Source organism: Danio aesculapii, chromosome 23 (assembly GCF_903798145.1).
Source record: "Danio aesculapii chromosome 23, fDanAes4.1, whole genome shotgun sequence".
In the NCBI taxonomy this organism is placed as follows: domain Eukaryota; kingdom Metazoa; phylum Chordata; class Actinopteri; order Cypriniformes; family Danionidae; genus Danio; species Danio aesculapii.
The window spans coordinates 18,493,829-18,512,887 of NC_079457.1; the positions used below are offsets into that span (position 1 = coordinate 18,493,829).

Sequence of the window (19,059 nt, forward strand, 5' to 3'; positions counted from 1 at the left end):
AAATAAACAGTCTACTTTTTTAAAATAATGGAACATTCTAAAAATGACATTTGCTGTTTGTTCAAACTACTTATTTAACATGTGCTGCAACAACACAATTCTTGATTTACAACTTAATTGTTTATTTTAAATCCACTTAAATTTGTAAATCTTTATAAGTTAACTTAATTCCTTCATGTTGTCTCAACACAAATCGTTTGTGAGGAAGTCAGAATTTTTGTGTCTATACATTCAATTATGTAGTAACTTATGTTAAATTGTAAACAATCAGTAAAGTTGGACAGAATTAATGGTGATCATAAGGAAGTTGATATATGGGTGAATTTCATCTCCTAACTTAAACTGTGAGCGTGTCTACCCTGTTGTGCTCTGTAATATCATCTTTATGCATTTGTTACTGTTTTCCTAATTATTTTTTCTAAATTTCTTAACAATTTTCTAATCTGTGAAGAATTTTTATGCATTTTGTATGGTACCTTATGTTATATTTAGAGGAAACATTATTTTCAAAAACAATCAGTAAAGTAGTTTGAAAAACTTGACAGGACAGAAGTGAGATGTCATTTTCCTCGCAGTGCATTTTTTTTTATGTCAAAAGAAATGACAACTTGTTAAAATCAACAAATTACTTTAAACAGACCATGAATAACCCAAAATTATTATATGCTGCAATATTATGGATGTTAAATATTACTGTACTATAGTGAAATGCATAGAGGAAACTATCTAGTGGAACAAAATGCTGTGAAATCTAAATAAATTTGGCCACAGCTATGAATGTGATGCAAATGTCATGTTAAAAAAAGATTATAATATTTTCATGACCAATTAAAATAAAGCACACAGTCAAACATTCCTCTTACTTTGTTTTCACTTTTATATTTGTAGGGCACCCTTAATCAAACACTTGTGGGTGGGTATTTTGGCTCACCATAACAGCCAAACATTGCAGCCACCACTCCGTTTTCTTCATAAGTCCACAAATGTGGCGTGTTTACCCTGTCAGATGCTCTAAACCTGCCACTTTCCCTGTTTACTGGTCTATGGATTAAACAAATTTGCATTCGGGACCATCTAATTGGCTAATTACCATAGACGCATATTCTAAATTTTGTAATGCAATTTTAATCAAATGTAAGGCCTTGAAGTTTAGAGGATGGAGCTGGATGGTGGTGTCTGGGGGAGGACGGTGGACGTAGGAGAACTTTCAGAGTTCAGGCAGCTCAAAGTAAAATACCGTGCCAAGCAGACTCATTAACAGGACTTAAGAAAGAGCCGCTGCGAAGATGAAATTAACTTTTATTCTTAATATAAATAGGCAATCTGTGTATTCAGTGTCCTGTTCTAGCAATTTAGTCCAATTCATATCAGTTTATATATGGAACATGTATCAAATAAATAGTGTGTGTATTTGATTACATCAACTGTCTATTCAATTGTTATATTGTATAACATGCCATATACACATTTATATATTGCTTATTTGTAAAAACAGATTTTTTAACGTTTTAAAATATCAAGTATTTATTTTATTTAAAAAAAAATGTAAATGACTAAAACAGTTTTTTTTTTTTGTTGTAATTTTCTGAAATGATGTTTTTATATTGGGTATTAAAAAGTAAATAATACTATTTTTGAAAAATCTTTTAATCATAATGGGCCTCACACACCCGGCACAATAAGGCGCAAGACATGTTTGACACGATTTGTTGCTATTTTCATATCAGCGCAACCCTAATTTTCACTTTTTGCGCCACGTTGTTTAAATAGTAAATCCATTTGCGCCACTTTGTGGACTTGTGGGTGTGCCGGTCTAGAAGGAGGCACGTTAAGACGCATTGTTGGCACGTTATTATTTTGAGGAACTGAAATAGGCTGCGTCGTTGACCAACTAAAAGCTGGTCTAAAGTCCAGCGCAGAGCATGTTAGTTATGCGCCTATGTAGGTTCAAAACGCTTACACTTTGCTTAATACACACAGGATGTTTAGCAGTACACAAATATCTTTACATATGAAAAAAATGACTAAAATGTTACAGAAATTATTCATTTCTTTATAAACACAACAACCCATGTGCCTTCCTCACCACGGGGGGCTTTTTCTATTTATTCATGACAATTTGCATTTTTATAATGCTTATTAGCAGTATTATTTATTATATGCATATTTATATTTGTTTTAATAAAAACAATTTTAGATTTGTCCACCTGTCGAGTTTTGGACTATATGAAGCATAATAATAGGACGTGTGTTTTAATATAACAATTTTTTGATCACACTTCGTTATTATTTTTCATTTATTTATTTGCTGGAAATTCGAACTGATTTATAAATAGTTTTGAAACAAATCTTTGTGCTTAACAAGCTAAATTAAATATGTAGACTAATGGATGTCTTCAGTGGGGTGAGTTTCCACCATTTCCTTATCCACAAAAGTAAAGGGGTAAAGAGAAAGTAGAGAGGCCGAATGTAGGAGGTTTGTTCTTCATCCTCTCGTTGCAGATGGTCTGTTTAACTGTTTTCTCGCTAGCGAAGCGTTCAGTTTTTCCACTTACAAAGTCGGCCATGTAAATAGGTAATGCGCCATGGCGTGACACAACTGACTTTTGAATGGAGATGAGACTCTGACTGGTTTAATGTTTGTTATGCTCAAAGCACACCCATAACTCATTAAGAGAATAAGCACAACCTTGTTAGACCATGCGCCAGGGTGCAAAGCATATTTTTCTGTCCTTAAAATTGCAAGAGTGGATTCGGACACACCCTTAATGCTTTTGCACCATGCTCTTTAGACTATGCACCTAGATCATTAAAATATAGCCCCATGTCTTATTATTTAAACAACAATTGGTAAAAATGTGATAATACAAAATGCATATCAGGTAAATAGATTTTTAAAAATAGAAAAATATAGATTTGAATATTTTAGTTCTAACAAATGACGAGAATGTGAGACTATATTTGAATAATTATTTCATAATTAAAAAAAATAAATCTGCCAGTGCGGCTGTGAAAGAACCTGCTCGCTTTTTTCTGGAGGCCTTGAGAACTGAACAACAGAGCACAGTAGTACAGAGTACAGTACTCAGTTTCCATGGCGATGAGATTGGGTGGACAGGGGCCTCATGGTGCTGTGAATGCGGAAAGGAACAGGCCTCATTAGGAGACCTTCACCCAAGCCCAATTGTTAATTACAGACGAATGCTGAGAGGAGGACATCACACTCATTGTCTGTGTGACACCGCATTTGAATGAGGATGCTGTTCTTTTACATGTGTTTTTCTCTATGTTGTGTAAGTGCCTGACCTTTTAAAGAAAATTCAGAGCTCTGCATTAGTTGGTAGAGCATTATCTTTTACACTGAAACAGCAGAGTCAACACTCTTTTGTCTCGTGTCTGCTGGTATAATAATCCTCAGACAGTATAATCCCAGACTCCAGAATCCACTCAATGTCATAAACACAGTTAATGCAAGCCATTTTTTATGGCTTCACAATGGCTTGGATGAATTACCTTTGCTGTGTGGACAAAATTAGAGTGAAAAAACAGAACATATAAAGTTTTACGATGATTAATTTCCTCTCATGCTCTGGTATTTCAGGCCTAGCCTAAATCTGTCCCTATTTTGCAATCATTGTAACTGCAGTCGTTTTGTTTGCCAGCTGTGACCAGGGTGTTTTGTAGGTGGTCCAGTAACAGCATAATAATGCAGTAGATATTATTAAACAGTGCTGTCGCCATCCTGCTGTTCATATCTTTATCCTCTTGTGCTGTAGCAGATTGTGACCCGTTTCTAAGTGCAGTAGTAATAGTCTGAATGTCTATTTCCCCCCCGATAAGCAAATTAATGAGCCAGAGAGCCTCCTATAAAAGAAATTTCTCTAGCATGAGGAAGGGAGAGTGTAACATTTAAGTGTTTCTTATTTACTGTAATCATAAAATATTATTAATGTTTAATATTATTAATTAAGTCTTTTGATGAGATTTTAAACAGCGTTATACCATATACAGTTTTTAGCAAAAATAAATTGAAAAACTCTCTATAATATAACTATAAATAATATGCAATCATACATGTTCTTGCCATGAAAATAGCTATAGAAGCTGGCATAACCAACAAACTAAATATTATTAATCAGGTCACAGCTTACAATAAGGTTCCATTAGTTATGATAGTTAATATAATAATATAATTATAATGAGCAATTCTTGTACAGCATTTATTAATTATAATTAAATATTTAATAATGCATTATCAAAATCTATATGTGTTAACATTAGTTAATGCACCGTGAATCGACATGAACTAATAATGAATGAGTTTATTACCATTAGCTAATTTAAACAAAGATGAATAAATGCTATAATAAATGTATTGCTCACTGTTTGTTCGTGTTAGTAAATGCATTTCTTTAACTAATAGAACCTTTTTAAAAAGTATTACCCATTATTCTTTTAGAAATACTAATGTATTATTCTGTATATGTACTTGTGTATGTATTGCATTTTAATATATTATTTACTAGAACAATAATATGTATTTTAGAAACTGTTTAAAATAACAAGCATGATAATTATTATTACTATAGGACAAATAGGTATTTTATACATGTGTGTGAAATATATTTTACAGGTAATGTAACATTACACGTTCAGTTACTTGCTATGTAGAAAAAAATAAATTGTATGTTTATTTTCTAAATATTTATACATTTATAAAAAGTAGAGTCCACATAAAATAAGGTCACATAACAAAATTTACAAAAGTGATTTATTTTTTTTTACATTGAAAGCATTTTAAATGCAGTTTGACTAGTTAAATGAGTTAAAACTGAAACAATTAAGGGCACAAGGAAAGGCACAGCAAGTTTATTTATATAGCACATTTCAAACATGATAGTAATTCAAAGTGCTTTACATAAACAAAAATCAAATAAACAAGAAAAAAAAACATTTAAAATAGTTAAAATCTATTTTAATTATTAAACTATTAAAAACAGATTAAAAGGTCTTAAACCAGGTTTTAAAGGAATGAAAAAAATAAAAGACATAATTGTTTTTCAGTTATAGTTCTCTCATAATGCCTTTTGGACAATTTTCTATATTCAATATGTCTATTTATGGATCGTTTTAACGTGAAAAATAATTTTTTAAATAAATTAATGTTTTTGGATTTTTATTTAAACTTTTTATAGGAATCTTTTTGTTTGGAATAAATATTGTTTCAACCAATTATTTTATCATCCAATTAAATTCTTTCAATCTCAGTGGGTTTAATACTAGTAATTCTCAGATTATATACCTTTGTGAATTTCATACAGTGATAAATTCATTCACACACACACACACACACACACACACACACACACACACACACACACACACACACACACATACACACACACACACACACACACACACACACATATATATATAATACAATATAATATAATTATAGTTTGTTATATTCAAATTTATATTTTAAAAAATGTTTTATAGGTTTTTCACAATCTAAATGCACATAGGTTGAATAATGTATCAAATTTAAAATTATAAGCAATTTATAATTGATGTACTAATTGAACAATTTATTTTTAACGAAGAAGAATCCTGTCTTTTTATTTTAATGCGGACCATTCATAAAACTAAAACAAAACTAAATATTAAATGCAATTGTCTATTTCAATGTTTCAGAAAACATTCCATCAAAAAAAGAGAAAAAACCTCGGTGAAGTCAGTCAGTGTTAAAGAAAAACTTAATCTTTAAATAATTAAAAAAAACTTTGTTGATTAATTTGTAAAACTACAGTGGTCTGAAGGATTTAGGCAAAATGTAAAGGTTAAATACAACATTGGCTTCGTATTTTGGGGCTGCATTATTTCTAGGTATCCATATATGTATTATTAAAGTCTTTCAGTATGTCAAAGATGATTCCTGTTCAAATAATGCCGGACAAGATTTTTGGGGTATATAAACTATTGCTACACTGAATGACATTTAAATAATAGTTCAAATGTATGTTCTCAGAAAAAAAAATAACTAAAGAGATTGCCATTTTAATGTACAGGGAAATAAATGAAAACTGTACGACACTGCCTGATAATCCCAGTTTGTCTTTGACCTATATATGTTTTGGTTACTAAACAGCAGATTAGTCTGATAGCTAAAAATGCCCTCACTTAGATCTCTGCTTCTCCACTGAAATTAAACTGAAACTTTATAGAAATATCTGGAGTTGTGAGTCATATTTTGATGTTGTAAATGTGAAAGTGATGCACACAGAAGGCGTTGGGGTGTATGTGTGGTGGTGTGCTAATCCCACACACTCTCACTGCTCATGATCCTTCACTGCTGCCCATATTTAAACACATCACTTCCTGAAATAACACTGTATCTGTTATCTCTACTCCATTATCTGTGCTTCTGAAGTCTGCCGTTACTGTTTCATTACTGCTATTATCAGATGATTTATAGGTGGCAGAGTAGCCTTTAAAAGGGGGATTTTGGAAATAACCTCATAGTTAAATCATACTGTGAGTTTGAGGGACGTTTTTGTTCAGTATTTAACGCCGTTGTAGAAGCAGGTAATTTTGTGTGGTTTTTTTAAACATTTATTTATGTGCTTTTAGCATTTTGTAAAGCTACAACAAAACTTCAACAAAATAAAGAAGAGAAAAAACTATACAATAATAATACGTATAAAATACAATACATAATAAAAACACTAACTTATGATAGAACAACCGAACAACAGAAAACAGGGAGACAAATGCACATAAAAGCAAAATATAACTTAGCTGGTCAGGTAGTGCATAAATAAAAGCAATTATAAATTAACATAGTTCTTATATTAACAAATAAATGCATTATCCTGACTAAAGTTTTATTGTCAAATAATAGTTTGGGCACATTATTAAAATCATTATAGATTGTGAATAGTGAATATCAATTACACTCAATATTTAATAACTATTCTCACAGGGGGCATTGGTTATGTTTCCATTTCTTTCTTTTCTGTTCTAATATCATTCCCCATGTAGCAAATAACTCCAATTTATCATTACACAGTATATATCTCAGCCTCTCCAAAGCAAGCATGTTGTCCTCTACCCCACTTACTAAATTTAGGTACAGATTCATTTTTCCACATTCTCCAAATCACCCTTTTGGCAATAGCCATACCAAATAACATGCCTTGTCTTTCATATTTTTTAAACGTCTCTAGGTTACAAATATCTTAAGAACTGCTATAAGTGGACATGGTTCAAGATTTTTTTGGAAAGCTTTAGAAAAACGTTTGAATATGAGGGCGTACTCACACTCCCAAAACTCTTGTAATTTTAGACACAACCATAAGTGGGTTAGGGATCCTTCTGCTGTTTTACACCTGTTACATAGTGAGGAAACCTATCTTATGGTGTTTGTCCTTAGATTAGTTTAACCTATGCAGGGTTTTAAATTGAATTAAATTATGTCTTGTGTTAATTGAGCATGCATGTATATTCTCATGGCCTTCTTTCCAACTCTCCGAATCTATCTCTAACCCTAATTCATTCTCCCAGGTTTGCTTAAGTTTGATTTCATCTACAACTTCCTGTCTTAGAGAGATGCTATAGAAATGTGTTTTTATTTTTCTTGAGTAATTGTTAGAACTAATTTAATTTTAGTTTTTCCTTTTATTTTCTAGTATTGCTTATTTTACCTGGACACCGTCAACAAGGATTCATATATTTATTAATAAATGTTTTTTTTAGCAAAAAGCTCATTTTATTTGTGTGAACCCTTTGGTCAGTTATAAATGACACCTAAATAGATGGCATGAATGTTGCAATTGTCTTTTTCCCCTTATTTTGATATTTATCTAAGTGAAACAGTTTGTCAGACAAAAAATGTGTAGATTTGAAGCACAGCTGCACAATATAGCATCTGAGCATCAATATCGCAATGTGTGTGTCTGCAATAGTCACATCGCAAGATATGAAATGTTGAATTAGGATTATAGATGACCAGAAACCACAGATCAAAACACATGAGATTTGTGGAGACACTGCAGAATTGAACCATAATAGAGTGAAAGTTTATCATCTGCATGTGTTTTTGAAGAGAGTTTAAAGATTAATAAAGTAAGTTTAATAAAGATTCATCTGATTGAATTATTCATATAATAAAGACTATGCAGTGCTATTTGATCATTCAATTTCTGTACTTGAATACTGTTGCTCTCTTCAGAAAACCATAAAGCACAGTTTATTTCACTTTAATATTTGCTCCATTGTGTTTATTTATGACTGTTGTTTGTTTATTATACATGTATAATAAATTACATAAAAATATATTTATATTTCACTCCCCTACAAAATCATCCCAAGTAATGTATTTGCAACTAGAGCTATTTAAGTCATCTGGTGAAATTATATTGCAGAGAAAAATTGTATTGCCATGTAATTTTTTTTCAAATGTCATGCAGCCCTAATTTAAAGTAAATATAGTAATTCTAGGCACAGATAATTCGCTCAACTCTCACAATGCATTTAATATGGCTATTCATGCATCGTTTAAACATGAAAGCAGTATTGTTTTTTTTTTGTCTTGTTTTTTAAGCTTTTTGTTAGGAATAAATTCGTTTCATTAATGTGGATTGTTTTTAACTAATCAATTTAATATCAAAAATTTAATTCTTTCAATTCCAGTGGGCTTAATACTTGTAATTCGCAGGTTATATGGTCTTTTGATTTTTTTAAAAAGTGATACATTCATATCATATTCATATATCGAATAAAATATAGAATAGATTAGAATATAATGCCTTTTATTGTCACTGTACACATATACAATATACATTATACACGATTGCAGTGAGATTATGCGCATCTCACTGCTCAGTGCAAACATGTAAATTTATCCTTACAGTACAAATCACAAAAAACAACAAGTTACAGTAGAAATAACTGTAGACGATAAACAGTAGTGCAAAATAGGGGATAAGGGGAGGTAGGGTGAGGTGAAGTAAACAATTCTGAGGTAGAATGAGAGATATATAAACAAGATGTAATATGTATGCATCTTTCCTATGTATTTTTTATATATTTAATATGGCTATTCATGTGTCATTTTAACATGAAAGCAGTGTTTATTTTTTTGATCAAAATGAATATTTCAGGATTTTTTGGATAGTTTTTAAGCTTTTTGTTAGGAATAAATAGTGTTTCATTAAAGTGGATTCAATCTGAATGCACAATAAATGTTTAATAATGTATACAATACAAGTCATTTTACACAAAAATAAGTTTGCTGGTTGTTCAAACTACTTAATTAAAATGATTTTTTGGGGGGACATAAATGTTTTAAATTCAATCACATTTAATCACAAAAATTAAAAAACATTTAATTTAGCCTAATCGATTTATGTTAGGACAACATGAAGGAATTGTGTGGAGCCCAGCATTTTTACAGGGAATAATTTCATCCATTTATTCATTTTCCTTTTGGCATAGTCCCCATAGGGGTCGCCACAGTGGATTGAGCCGCCAATTTATCCAGCATATGTTTTACACGGCGGATGCTTTTCCAGCTGCAACCCATCACTGGGAAACATCCATACACAGTCATTCCCACACATACTCTATGAGCAATTTAGCCTACCCAATTCACCTATACCACATGTCTTTGGACTGTGGGGGAAACCGGAGCACCCGGAGGAAACCCACGTGAACACGGGGAGAACATGCAAACTCCACATAGAAATGCCAACTGACCCAGTCGAGGCTCGAACCAGCAACCTTCTCGCTGTGAGGCGATCGTGCTACCCACTGCACCACTGTGACGCCCAGTGAATAATTTATATATAGTAATTCAATATCATGTATTTAACAAACAAAAATCGTGACTTCTTTTTTATTAATGGTGACTGTTCATAAAACTAAAGCAGGAATCTTCATAAACCTAAAATCTAAACTCTCTCTAATGAAGATTTCAGAATGACAGATGTTACAGATTTCACTGCAGTATCATCGCCCACAGGTGTGTGTGATATGTTTCTGGATTATGGTGAGTGTATTCCTCCAGGACTGTGGCTAGAGGTTGAACAGGGCAATGCTGGAGAGAATCAGTAATACAGAAAGGCGAACAGCTGCTGTTTGTTCATAGGTGGTTGTTGCCCGCCCCATTGTGATGCAATCAGATTCTAGGCTGTTGCTAGGCAACGGGCATGAGGGCTCTGACGTCGGCCCGTGTTGGCTGGTGCTCCTGTGCCACAGCGAGCAGCTCCATCAGAACAGAAGCAGAAGGAACTTCTCCATCCACAGACTCTCCATTCGCTCAGTTTGAGAGCAGCCTGTCAGTGGATGAAGCCATGTGTTTTGTCTCTTCTATAACCTGATCAGGCCATTACGCAACGATTACGCAACCCTATGATGATACAGGATCTAACCCATGATGTTGATTGTTTAGTATCTGCAATACTCTACTGCAATCAGTCTTATTTTTGTCTTCTTGCATTATTTTTTTGGTCTAAAACAGAATCTTTACTAATTTTCCACTTTATAAACAGATTTATTTGGAATAAAAATAAGCGCTGGTTTGCCATCAAAACATGGCTTTTTTGTGTTCAGGGCTATTTATTGTATTCTAATGTAAAGCAGGAGAAAGACTGTAATTAGATTTGTTTTCAGTAGAATCAGGCTGCCTACAGCTCGTGAACAGGGTGTGAACTGTCAGTGCTTTCAGTGAGGTGCGAACTCTCTGTCTGGTTGAAAATCGCTGTCTCTGTATGCTAATGTATCTGTTGTGTTTTATCAGAGTTTTTAACCATCCCTTCTTGCTCGATTCTACAGAGCACCATCATTTCCTCAAGCCGAGGAAACAAATGCTAAAAAAGGTGCACAGTGCATTTTGCAATTCAGCACCCTTCTATAACAAGAGAACAATATAGAAACCAGAAAAAAAATCTCAAAGCTGTAAAATTATATACAGTGGTATATAACAGTATTTTAATGTAATTTTTTTACTAGTTTACTAGTTTACTAGTTTACTAGTTCTTGACCTTATAATGTAAAAACCTAGTAAAAACCTAACCTAGTTTGGAAAACCAAAATACACCATCCTTAAGTGATGTGCAAAGGGTGTCTTAGATGTTGAATGCATCTCTTCAATTTTTTGACGGTTAGACAGAGAATCTGTAGCTCCTGGAGAGTCTAACTAGTCATTATTTTGCCAAGGAAGTGCTGTGTTTGATTTCGAAGACTAGAGCACATGAAAGGCAAAGGAAATTAACATGCCGATGTTCTGCTTTCTGCTTATTAAGCCTCATCTAGGACAGTCAAACAGTACTTTCCTTTAAACCAGTTTAAAGTAAGCAATGACGTTCTCTAAATTACCAAAAACTTAAATATTGGGACACTTCAGTTCTTCCTTTGCAGCAAAACCCATTTGACCTTCAGACATCCACCTTACCTAAAACAGCATGACCAGAGCTGTTTATTTTGCTCTTTATTTACCGTTTACAAATCGTTATTGTTATTAATCCATGTTCATCGAGAGACAGCTGGACCTACAAATCCTGTTTACCTGGTTTCCAGGGTTTTGTTTTTCATCCCCTGGTCGGATCGTTAATGAGGATTGGAATTGATTAGCGCCTTCCTTCACTGAGAATCAACCCTGAACCTGACTGAAATCACAAATACGCTCATTCCCTCTTTAAACAGACTTCCCGCAATCCGCCGGTGACATTTTCATGTCTTTAGAGGACATCTCTTGCAGTGTTTGTTTTGGCTCACACGGGTGTTTTTGCTCCTGAGTCTGTATTTCAGATGCAGACAGTAGTAGATTTAGAGGCTTTTAGTCACATTTCTTATCAGTCTGGTGCAGAAAATCCCAAGCAGTGGTTGATACTGCGGGTGTCGTGTGTCTCATGCCACATGCTACAAAAGCAGATGGTGGTTTTTCTCTGATGTTAATGTTTATAGGTGTCTTGTTCTGTATTTGCTATGATTGTGATCTAGTTTAAAATAGACTATGAACATCATTCTCTGCAGTTCTTTAGGTCTGAGATCAGGGCAGCTGCAGTATGAATGTGTGAAATTGATTTAAGGTCAGTGTGGGTCAGGGTTGCTTAAAAAATACTCATCTTTACCAAAGAGGACATACACCTTAATCATTTTAGAAAATACTGACTTTCTGCTATACTGAATACATTCAATACATTGTGATTCAAAGATGATTCAATATATTGAGCTGCAGAGCACACTGGGAATATGCACTGTTTGCATTTATGTTTAGTGGACTGTTCATACAGCCACTGGAACTTGAACCCATTATTCTGGTGTTGCTACAGACTTTAAAGGCGATCTAAGCAATATTTGCAAAACCCAATATTTGAATAATATTGGAATAACACGTTAGTAAGGGCGTGCATTGTAAGCGTTATTGTGAAGATATGAAAAAGTGGCAAAGTCCTATATTGGGTTAAAGGCGTTTTTTTGTTTTGTTTTGTTTTTTTTGGCGTTTCATTTGGCAAAATTAGTTTAGAGCATCTTTAATGATGTTCTTCTATTGAATGTAATGTAGCTGTTTGTGAATGGAAAAGGTCTAGAAAGTTTTAAAGGTTAAAGTTCATGATGAATGGAGTTATTGTTTCCTAATAAAAGAAACTATTCTGAACTGATGCAAATTTATACAGTAAGACCAACACCATTGTTACTATTTGCCTTAAGTGCTGAGGAAACCTCTGAAGTTCAGGCTTCTTAATGGGTATTTCATAGGGCTGGGCGATTTACTCAAAGTAATCAAAATCGACATTCAGAACCAATAATGAAATTTTTCCAGGTCGATTAGTTTTTTTTTTTTACTTTTTTTTCAATTACCTTCTCTACCATGTGTGGAGTCACTAAACCCCCTCTGTTTGTTACTTTTGTGTTACTTTGCACTACATTCGCGATTGACGAAGCTGTGCCAAAGATTCCTCGAGACGGCATGTTTTCCTTTACATCAAAATTATTATTTAAATTAAAACATTTGTTTACAGAAGATGCAAGAAATGCTCTGTTAAAATATTATTTACAGGATATGCAAGAATAATTTTATTTAGACGAGATGCTGCTCATTTTCTACTTTTAATATGAAACACATTGAAAATGATTTATTTTGTTTCCAGAAGTGCAAGTTATTCATTAAAAGAATTGACTGTTGGTTTTAGGCAATGTGTGTTTCATTTTTAGTTGTTCAACATTGATGTTCAATAAATAATCATAGATAGAAGATAGCGTTTGCTTCTATTATTTTAAAAACAAGAAATGCACCCTCCATTCAAAAAGCTCTCACTTGTAATATGTGAGAACAGATTTACTGTACAAAACCTTTCAGTGAACTATGAGGGCAAAAAAAGTAAATAAATAAAATAATTGTTTATTAATTATAATCGAGTTAAAACGTTCAATTAATCAAAATTTTGATTATAGGCCAAATTGGCCAGCTCTAGTTCTTCATTTTAGACACATGCAGTGGTAGACCAATCACAGAGACTGGGCCTTCTGACCAATCGGAGAAGGGCAGACTGTCTTAAAAGATTGTTTTAGGCTCAGATACCATGAGAAATGAGCTGATGTTGCAGTGTACAGTGGTCCCTCGAGTTACGTTCTAAAAAAAAAAAAACGCAATAGGTGAAAAAGTATTCAGCTTTTTTTTTTATTTTTTTTATTATAGATATTTTAAGGCTGTGAAGCCCCTCACTACACACTTTATACACTTTTCTCAGACAGGTATTAACATTTTCACACTTTTCTCTCTTGTTTAAACACTCTAAGTTCAAACCTTCGCAGAAAAATAAGTCCAGTACTATAGAATGAACACAAAGATCAAAACCATTTGATCTTCATTTATTTATTCTGTAATGGTGCCCTACAGCCACGTAACTTACTTTCTTTAGCAAGTCCAGAAGTTAAACTTTTTGTGTGATGATTAGCATCTTCCTCTGCCTTTTGGGTGCTATCGCAGGTGCCATTAATGGTGCAGAATGTTTCATCGACATTGTAGGGAGAAGACTTGCAAACAAACAGTACAGCACTTCAGAGTCACAATGCTAGCGATTGAAGATTTATGTCAATTTAGCGATCTGAACGCATTCTGTACTGTACAGGAGACACTGCATGGAGTATATTGATCGACAATGTTTTACAGTCAGTCTAGACGCAGAACACAATGTGCTACTCGTGGCACAGAACACAATGCGCTGTAGAAAAAATGCATGTGAAATTGCACGAAAAAAATCAGCGAGGCTGCGAAAAGTCATCCGCGTTATAGCAAGGAACGCTGTATATTAAATTTGATGTACTGTAAACCAATTGTAGGAGTGGTCCAAAACAAAATTAGGAAACATTTCAAATAGCATAATAGAGGCACTTAATGCAGTCTTATGTGTGTAAAACATACAAAAGATGTGCCACATTAAACTGTTCTAAATGTTTACTGTTGCATATTGTGTGCGTGTTTTACAAATGCAGTTTAAACACAATGCTTATTCTTCTCTTTGGAGCACAGACCTAGATAACACTAGAGAGTTTGTAAGCCATTGTCTAGTTTTAATTAAACAACACCACTGCCTGTATGCTTAGCCTTTATAATGATGCTCGCCACCATTGGACAGCACATTATTTGCTCTGTTGCGAAGATTACATTTTCCCTATCTAATAAAGCTGTGGTAGTCTGGAGAGTGGCTAAATTTATTTTCCAATTATGTGTTATTTTGTGTTAACAGTAGTAATCTTCTCAGCGCATTGCATACTTCATTTTAATCTGTAAAACATAATTATTTTAAAGGGGTACTATTAGGGGTCATAAGACCTTAAAATGCATGCAAATTATTTTTATTGTCAAATGCTTTTGAGTGAAACCTTCACAGATACAATCTAAGGACGCTTGAGACTTTTGTTCGATCACAGTCTACACTCCAGATAAATAAGATCCAGCCCCGGACACCAGGGGCCTCATGTGTCAACACTGCGTACACACAAAAACTTTGCGTACGCCAGAATTCACACTCACGTTTGGATTTACTAACGATGAAATGAACGTGAGAACATGCGTTGGTTCACGCCAACTTCATGTCTGGCATACGTGCATTTCTTGTGTGTGTTTGTTTTATTTCCTCCTAGAGGCAATTATGTTAATTTGCACACTACAAAGTATCTTTGAGCCATGCAATAGCAGCTGTATGGGACGGGATTATTCGCATGTCTAGCAGATTTATAAGGTTTCCATACCATGCAGTTGACCAGCCAAACATTAAAGCGCAATTTGCAGCGATCGCCGGTTTTACCAATGTAATCGGAGCGATCAACTGCACGCACATTGCAATAAAGGCGCCATCTGAAGATGAACTTGGATGAATCAGAAACATTTCCATTCAATAAATGTGCAAATAATATGTGATGCTCAAATGCGCTTAACATAATACACACACTTATTAATGATTCCTACTTGTCTTCCTCGTGATAAAGAGTAGGAAAAATCTGCTATGTAGTGGGGGAAAAAAGAAGAATGAGTTCATCAGACGCTGGGTTCGAACAGAGTCCATGATCAAACGTGTCAAAACATGTTGCCATGCGCTTTACGAGCTACGCCACTCACGCTGCTATATACGCCACAAAATTTTACATCAGACCATTTCTTTTTAAATTCACTCACAGTGCGATGCTCAGACCCAACTGCGTTAACCACGTCAGCTAAACTCTCCCACTCTATTTTTTTCTTTTGTTACTAATTCCGGCGGGACAAACTTGCAAATAACACAGTTTTTCTTCGGTCTACCTCTGATAGGAGCACCTCCAATTCACATTCTGTTCAAAGTTTCTCTTTTTGCTTGCTTTTGCCATTGCTTTTTCGTTTGGTTTTGCCAAAGTAGAGTCGTTAGCATATTCATACAGGGGAGGAGGCAGGAAGGGGTTTTGCACTCGTGCACGTGCGCTCAGTTTCACGTTAATTTGGATGTACAAAGAGAATATGCGTGGGATTCAGCGTACGCAGTGTTTCATACATCTGAATTTTTTACTGTGTATGCACATTTACAGCTTTGTGCGTACGCAACGTTTTAGTATGATTTCAACGCAAGTCTTCGTACATGAGGCCCCTGATCTTGTCAGTAAATGTCAATTTCTCTAGGTATTTGGACAGCAAATTAGCAGAGATTCCAATACCCAAACCTGTTAACCAGTATTTAACTGAATTAGCATTCTAATATCAATATAGGAGTCTACTGTGGAAGAAAGCCAGTGAAGAGTTGAAGCAGGAGATGAAGTGATGATAATAAAAGAGCAGGGTTTATTGAATAATCTTAGTTGCATGTGTTTCGGTGCGCGCTCATACTTCATCTGAACAGCAGAAACATAACAAATGTTATTATAGATATGTTAGAGACATATCCTCGAATCTCATATCATGAAATTTCATTTCATTTCATGAAACACCATCAAAATAAGACTAAACAATGGAAAAAGCACTAAAAGCAGAACAAGTAATAGAAAATATATAAAATAAAGAAATCAGTGGTAAATTATTTGTGGGCCTCACAGCAAGATGGTCTCTGGTTCGAGCCCTGGCTGCGTTAGTTGGCATTTCTGTGTGGAGATCTCCCCGTGTTCGCGTGGGTTTCCTCTGAGTGCTCCGGTTTCCCTCATAACCCAGAGACATGCGGTACAGGTGAATTGAATAAGCTAAATTGGCCGTAGTGTGTGCAAGAGTGTGTGGGTGTCTGCCTGTTTTGGGTTGCGACTGAAAGCACACACTGGTTATTACAAATGTCAGATTCCACGCTTTGTACATCTTGTTAAAAGCAAATATATAATTCATAAAATAATAATTAGTCACTGATTTCATTAATTCACAGAATCCATTGTTCTTTTCTTTTCCAGGAGCTGAGGATGTGGTAATGGCCTTCTCAAGATCGGAGACTGAGGACAGGAGACAGTGACCTCTCGCCAGGCCGAGTCACTACAGCTCAACACAACACAACACTGTTGACTGATGGAGAGGGCGGAGCCTGAGACAGGAGAGGGGCGGAGCTCTGCTGCACGCCAGCCGCTCCACTTCCCTTCTCTTCCCCATTCCCCTCTTCATCCTCACACTAACTGTTACACTATCTGGCCCAGCGGCCGCACTACCTGGTGACGTACAGCAAACCAATCAGAAAGAGGCCTGGAGGGTAATTATTTGTATTAGGTGTTTTAAGTTTAAATTTTTCCTAATTCATCTTGTGGCGTTTTTATATTTGTTCCCAATGAGAGACTTAATGGACCAAGAGCTTCATTTGTCTGGTCAAACTACGAAAGAATATAAATCGCCTTATGGGTTGTGTTATAATTGCAAACCATTTTCTTTATGTATGTAGCTCCTTGTTTTTATCGTCCACAGGATCCTGCAGGTCGTCTTTTTTTTTTGTTTGTTATGATTTTCAGGGTTTTCTTTTTGTTGTAGTAGTCATTCGCTTTGTAATTTCGTCAAAATGTTGTCGTGGAGGATATCAAAGTTTTCCAAGCAGATAAGGCCCGTACACAAGCACACACACACACACACACACACACACACACACACACACACACACACACACACACACACACACACACTCAGAATGACATACACCAATATTTCATGATCTCTCTCTCTCTTTTTTTGATGTTTGGATTAATGTGAAATTTCATAGCCTCCTTTTGTACAGAACATGAAAAGAAAAAAGTAGAAAAGTCAACAAGTTGTGCCAACTGTGTTTTTATGTAAAATATTTCTAAAGGTATCTAATGAATGTTTTAGGTCCTTATTTATTTTTTCAACATCTTAAAATGTAGACCAACACAACCCCCTTTTAAACTTCTGATTCTTAACCGCATGTTTTAATACAGACGTCTTTCGAAATTTTTGCAAGATGTGCCATACTCTGATACGAGTATTTGTCACTGTATATCTGATTCAGTGGTGCTAGCGAAACTCGTTTTTAGCTATTCTAACTAAAGTTAAATATGAATATAACCCTTGGGTTCTAAATGTCCTGCGATTTTTAACTTAATCATCGAAAACCAAACCTTTTTATTTTAACTATCAACAGTTGAATTTTTTGTTTTGGCCTCTGACCTTTTTAGTATCACGATTTCATGTTCAGTATTTAATGCGTATTCATGTTTTGTTAACTTGCGTAACATAATTATTGTATCTTAGTGTTTTGAAATGACGCATGCCTGCATTGTGGTCTACGGTATATGTTCAAGTAATGGTCACAAGAGCCTTGCTTCATTAAACATCAATCTACACTTCTTTTTAATCTGTCCTTTTATGAAAACGGCTTTTATAGTTCTCTCTAATATCAGCAATAAGTATTTGACTGAATGTCATCAGCCGTCAAGGTTTCTTGTCCATGTGACCGTCGGATTATCTCACCCCTTACAGGAACGTTAACTGTAAATCCTTATTTTGTCTATGCATTGTTTTTATTTCGCATACAATCGTGTCTTACATGCACTCATTTCAAGTTGAGTTTGTGGCCTTTCAGCTTCACATTCAAACGAATGTCGCTCTTGTTTAATTCATCGACTTCACTGCATGTCGTCCCTACTCGCTTGAGCTGTTAAACTATTTAATGTGAATTGCTTTTTTTATATTGTTTTAAAATTCAATTGAATGGTTGTTTTATGACGTACGGCCGTCGACCTCGTCCTTTGACTTAATGCGTCCAAAATCTATACCAACTGAACCATTAAAGGAGTTGAAAACTGCCTCTTTGTATTGGAAGTTTGTGTTTCAAGTGGCTTTTATTGTGGAATCTTGATAATAAGACTGTGCTGTGGTTTGAGCTCTCTGTAAGTGAGATAAGATTTAAGCTCATAATAGGGGGAATATTTTGCTCCTTTTCATGGAAGTCTCTGGATTCTGATAAGATACCAGCACAAGAAAAACAGAAGCAAGGACGCAGTAGATTATAGATGAGTAAAAATGTTTAAAATGTAAATACATGTGCAGTTAAATATGCAATTTGGGGAGTCGTATTGTGTTGTCATGTTTGGGTTTTAGACTAATGTTTA

The 19,059-nt window shown here is 34.5% G+C and overlaps 1 protein-coding gene across 1 annotated transcript in view; it reads left to right on the forward strand.

Moving 5' to 3' along the window:
- Positions 1-18,753, forward strand: part of ctnnbip1 (catenin, beta interacting protein 1) — a 37,433-nt gene extending 18,680 nt beyond the window's left edge. Inside the window, exon 4 of the mRNA XM_056449932.1 lies at positions 16,903-18,753. Within this exon, the coding sequence (XP_056305907.1) occupies positions 16,903-16,961 (59 nt within the window). The 3' untranslated portion in view covers positions 16,962-18,753. The remainder of the gene's footprint in view (positions 1-16,902) is intronic.
- The last annotated feature ends 306 nt before the right edge of the window (positions 18,754-19,059 follow it).